This window comes from Aegilops tauschii, chromosome 3 (genome assembly GCF_002575655.3).
Source record: "Aegilops tauschii subsp. strangulata cultivar AL8/78 chromosome 3, Aet v6.0, whole genome shotgun sequence".
NCBI classification, from domain to species: Eukaryota; Viridiplantae; Streptophyta; class Magnoliopsida; order Poales; family Poaceae; genus Aegilops; species Aegilops tauschii.
Window position 1 is genome coordinate 23,269,654 of NC_053037.3, and position 5,003 is coordinate 23,274,656.

General features: G+C 45.6%; 1 protein-coding gene across 2 annotated transcripts; it reads left to right on the plus strand.

The window, feature by feature from the left end:
* Positions 1 to 210: 210 nt before the first annotated feature.
* LOC109737209 (uncharacterized) lies at positions 211 to 4,499 on the plus strand. Of its 2 annotated transcripts, none has more exons than XM_020296405.4 (11): positions 211 to 491; positions 1,812 to 1,919; positions 2,012 to 2,082; positions 2,163 to 2,212; positions 2,728 to 2,801; positions 2,897 to 2,959; positions 3,296 to 3,383; positions 3,586 to 3,648; positions 3,727 to 3,806; positions 3,903 to 3,974; positions 4,064 to 4,499. In XM_020296405.4, exons 2-11 carry the CDS (start codon positions 1,888 to 1,890, stop codon positions 4,143 to 4,145), a joined length of 675 nt encoding a protein of 224 aa, XP_020151994.1. In that variant the 5' UTR covers positions 211 to 491; positions 1,812 to 1,887; the 3' UTR covers positions 4,146 to 4,499. The 2 variants fall into 2 exon arrangements, with proteins under 2 accessions (XP_020151994.1, XP_045090513.1); XM_045234578.2 differs by having other exon boundaries at positions 336 to 491; positions 2,565 to 2,801.
* Positions 4,500 to 5,003: the final 504 nt, after the last annotated feature.

Below are 5,003 nucleotides of genomic sequence, written 5' to 3' on the forward strand. Positions count from 1 at the left end.
ACGCGCACCGCATTTCTCTCTCTCGGACTCTGGAGAAGAAAAAGAGATGCGCATCCCGGGGGCGGGGATTCGGTGAGTTCCGCTTCCGCCGACGGTTATTCCTGCCGAGCGCGCAACGGCCGTTTCCCCCGGGGCCCACTGGCGCGCGACACGCGGAACGGATAACGCTTCCTCCTCCCGTCGGTGCCTCACCGTGACCGTGAACCCACAGCACACCGCGCGGCGCGGGCCGAGGAAGACTTGACGGGGACGCGCCACGTCGCCGTCTACGGGTCCTACCTCTCGTTCTCATCACCATCATCATCCATCCGCGAGGGAGGAAGAGAGGATAAAATAAAGAGAGGAATTCTGCCGAGGGGGAAGAGGAAGAGGATAAACAAGTAGCGGGAGGGAGCGGTGGTGGTGGTGGGTGGCAGGCAGATCCCGGAGCTCCGCGCGCAGGGAGCACACGCTTTTCGTCTCGTCTTCTCCCCTTTTCGAGATCTCGCCAGGTACGGATCCGTCGAGCTCTCCCCCTTCCCCTTCCCCTTCCCCTGCTTCTGCTTCTGCTTCCTCCCGATCGTACACGCGTCGTGTGGGCGGGCTCTCCTTGCGCGAGATCCGCGTGCTGCTCGCCCGCGCTTGGACGGATTGGTTCCGCTGCCGCGCTCGCCGTCCGATTCCGCGCTGCGGAGGTGATAGTAGTAGCAGCGGCGGTGCTTCGGGACACGGGGGGAGGGAGGGGAGCGGTGGCGCCATGCGTGCGTGCATGCATGCCCTCCCGCCGCTTCGAAATCAAGGAGGAGGAGGAGCAGATGGGAACGGCCGTGGTACGGCGTCGCAGGGGGCTGCCGCAGCGCCACGCCCGGCTCTGCAGGCTGAGGGGTCAGTCAGGGGTGCGCGGCTGCGAAGGTAGCCATGGGCAGCAGCAGCGCTGCGGCAGTTGTGTCTCGTTTTGCTTCATCCGATGCCTTTGTTTGTTTGTTTGTTTGTTTGTTTGTTTGTTTGTTTGTTTCTGATCAAGGAGTAATTCTGCTCAGTAGTATACATGTATCCTACTGGCTACTGGTCTAGTAAATGATATATTGATGCTTTATGCTATCCATAATTCTATCATGTAAACTTTTGAGATCTGGCACTCTACCCCAGAAGAAACTTAAAATAGGGGTCCTATAGATGGGCCGCATCCAACATTTTCATTGCGCTCTCCACCAAAAAATGCTCTGCGGAATGCATGTGTAGGAGTAGGAGGACATCAGACTGCTTTGCACTGGCGTTCTCACCACTAGCCAACGCATGCTAGGAAGTTGTGTTTGTTGGACGCTATGGATTTGTTCCCACTATTGCTCCATTTCAGTCCAGTGTTCGTAACCGATACTGATGCGAGAAGAGGGGAGGGGAATTTTTGAGTCGCTGGGGATTCGGTTCTGTCTGGCTGCTGTATATATGTACAGATGATTGAATTTAGGTAGGTGTTCTGTCGATTGCTTGGCTGTTGGTAGTACAAAACTGATCTCCAGATTGAAGAAGTGGCTACTTCATTTACTAAGTTGGATATTGATGTCTGCACCAAATGGGAGAAGTGTGGTTGCTGTAGTAATTATGTTACCACTCTTGCTCTTGCTGCCTTTTTCCCCAACCACCTGGAACTAAGTTTAGTTCCTATGGCCTCCACTTCACTTCCATAGCATTGGCAACCATATGTTTATTGAAACAAACTGCAGACTGAATTTGCTAGAATTGTTTTGTTGTATTAATGTGGTTTGATCACATCCCTCATCTTATTTGCTTGATTTTCTGTTGATTACTCTTTTGATGCGTTGATTTGCCAGTTGGGATTTTGAAGCTCTGCTTCTTGATACTCATCTGATCTGGTGGCTATTTGTATGAGTTCACAAGACATTCGACATGAAGCTTTTAGAATACACCCCGTTCGACCGGTATGCCACCTTTTCTTCTTGTCCTCACAGTGCTCCTGGTAACATGGAATTTTCTTGGGCCTAATGTATTTCATTTGTTTGTCTGTTTTCAGTGTAAATGTGTTCCTCGATCAACTAAACCTTGGTGATTGTACAATTAGGGGAAGCCTTGAAGCCTTCTCATGTAAGAGTATGCTCCACTGAGTTTCTTTACTGAGTGCATTGCATCATGGCAATAGGCTGAAGCTCCACTTTAATTTACAGGCAAGCATGCAGGAAATGATCGCCGGCTTTCAATCAGCCTGGAACACGAGGTGCATACTTATCTTCAGCCTATGATTTTATGACAGCTGATATCCCTTCTCTTTTGGCGCTGCTGTGAATCAGTAGGCATTTGCACTACTGTGTTTGGTTAGGAAATTATGTGTGACGTTGGAATCATATAAAAAACGGATCTAGCTTGTGAAAGCTTGTAGTAACGTATGGTACCTGTTCAAATCAATACGTGTAAGCTAATTTTGATATTTCTTTCATGTTTGAATGTAGTTTGTAGACAGGATTTAATTTCGTGGAGGTCTTTTTGCTTGCCCGACATGTTATGAAGTCATTTGCATGTGAACTATATAAATGTGTATATGTTAAAATAATAATAATAATTGTTTTCAGTGTTCTGTATGACCTTTCCCCCCATGAGCATCTTATTCTGAAAGATTAGCATATCATGCCTTTGAAAGGTATCATGTTTGGTTTTCCATCCTTACCAAAATTTATGCGTCTGAGCATGCCAGCGACAAATCTCTGCCATTTAACTACTCTGTTGCACATTCAGATTCTTGATTACCTTGGCAAGTCTTCTGATAGTGATCCTCCTTCACCTGTGGAGCATTTGTCTTGTAGATCCAGGTAAGCATTTGTCTGATAGTGATCCTCCTTCACCTTTGTTTTGCACATTTTATATTTAATTAGCCTGATACCTTTTTATGTTGTGTTTATTCCAGCCGGAAAACGTTGATATATCTAGTTCTCACTCTTGGCCATATGTATCCAGATTATGATTTCAGGTAATTTTTGTGTTACATGGAGTGTGTTCTGTATAGTCTGGGAGGAAGGATAATGGGTAATGTCATACTCAGCTTTTTTTGGGCGATATGGCAACCCGCTATTGTCCTTTCCAACCAGCCTGAGGGGGTGTTGTCAAATGGCATGACAAACGGATTAATATTCGTTGCTCTTTTGAGCTGAGAGTTCAATTCTCTCCATTTCCCTTGAACATGTTGGTATTTGGCAGAGCTGTACCTTTCTTAAGGTCTCGTTACTGTTATGCGACACTTGCATGATGGGATGACCTTCAGATTAAATTTAACATCCTCTTTGTCAACATCTGTTTCGCTTAGCAGTGCTGTTCGGGCACACCTATTCTTCAAAGAAGAAGACATGGAAAGTTTCAAGCAGATGGTAGACAACTACTTATCGGAGGCTTCTAGGGTAATGCTTTCATGCGTTCCATGAATTTTACTCTTGGTTGATAAACATGTTTGTAAACATACACAAATAAGTTATGGAATGTCAAAGTGAAACCTATAGTTGCAACTATGTTTTCACTCAACTGCTCAACTTACAAATGATACTGAAACTGGCTTCCTTCCACCGCTTTTATATGCTTAACCTGAATTGGACTATTGTTCAGCTCTGGGCAGCAAGAAATGAAGGCAGTTCTCTTCTGGACAGTATGACTAAAGCTATTGATGAGGTGTGCATTCAGTAAATGCTTATTTCAGAAAAGATAGCAGAGTCCTATATTCTACGTTTACACCTTATTTTGTAATAGGTCATCAAAATCAGGGAGTGTGACATCTACAGCTATAACCCAGACTCTGACGGAGATCCATTTCTAGAGAAAGGGGCCATGTACGGCGATCTTATCCACAGAAACCTTGTGTGAATTGAACTTAAACACTCAGAAGGATGCTCTAATGTGTAAATGGCATTCTATTTTGCTTGCAGATGGTCGGTGAACTTTTTCTTCTACAACCGGAAGCTAAAGCGAGTAGTGAGCTTTCGCTGCTGCTGTACTAGGTATGTGCACCTTTTTCTTATGATGAAGAACACTGTATGAGGAGTTCTGAAACTACATCAGTTACTGATAAGTTGCTGTACCACCACAGCAAATTTGCAGGAGATGACTTCCTTGCTGGTGCACTCTCGGATGGAGAGGAGGAAGATGCGTTGATCGACATGGACATATGACTGACTCGGTTCGGCTAGGAACATGACCAACCAACCAGTGTGACCTGCTTGTGTAATATACAGCTCGTATGGCGACAGTTCCCGGTAGGAAACTACGTATGGCGGCAGTTCCCTGTAGGAACTTTTAGTGTGACTTTGTTTGTCTGTTTGGAGAGCACACGCTTTTGGCCTCTATTGTTTATCGTCCATGTTTGTAGATACAAGATTTAACTTCAGTCTGCCAAACTTCAACTGGCATAGTTTGTCCCTTTGGTCTGGACTCTGGAGACATGTTTCTAGGAATTTGGCTTCAGTTTGCAGTCTTATGTATGTAAATTGGATTCTTGAATTTGAACCATTCTCTGTACTTATCCAGTTGCTATGTGGTGTATCCGTGTATGCAATGCCCTGATATAGGTTGCTGACATGCTCAGATCAACAGGGTTAAGAAATGTTCAGAAAGCTGGGAAACTTAAAAGAAGCAGTCATGGATTCATAGTGGATCTCGAAAGTGCTTCTATTGCTTGAAGAGCAAAATTAAGGCCATACCACATTTTTGGCGGTTAGGGTTTAACCCAATTACAAGATGATGCCTCACTCGGCCGGGAACCTAAGGCTTGCATTGCATTACAATCCTAGGTTACTTCTTCAAAGGAAAGATTGACCCATTTGATCAGCCAATGAACAGTAGGGACGGTGATATCTCCTTGTTGTGGGGTCCTTTTTTCGTCAATGACCGCTTCGGGCTCCCTTCGAATGTGGCAATGAGCATATAGCAGTGGTATGTAGGGTGAACTTTGCAACCATCGCGAAGTAGGAGCTTGTATGAAGTATTTCCATTTTTTCTCCGTGAATCTAAACGCGCCCTCAAATTTAGAG

Coding starts and splice junctions, on each gene's coding strand:
- LOC109737209 (XM_020296405.4), top strand. CDS start 1,888: ATGAAGCTTTTAGAATACACCCCGTTCGACCG. Junction 3,649..3,726: donor TGACTAAAGCTATTGATGAG/GTGTGCATTCAG, acceptor ATTTTGTAATAG/GTCATCAAAATCAGGGAGTG. Junction 3,975..4,063: donor TTTCGCTGCTGCTGTACTAG/GTATGTGCACCT, acceptor GTACCACCACAG/CAAATTTGCAGGAGATGACT.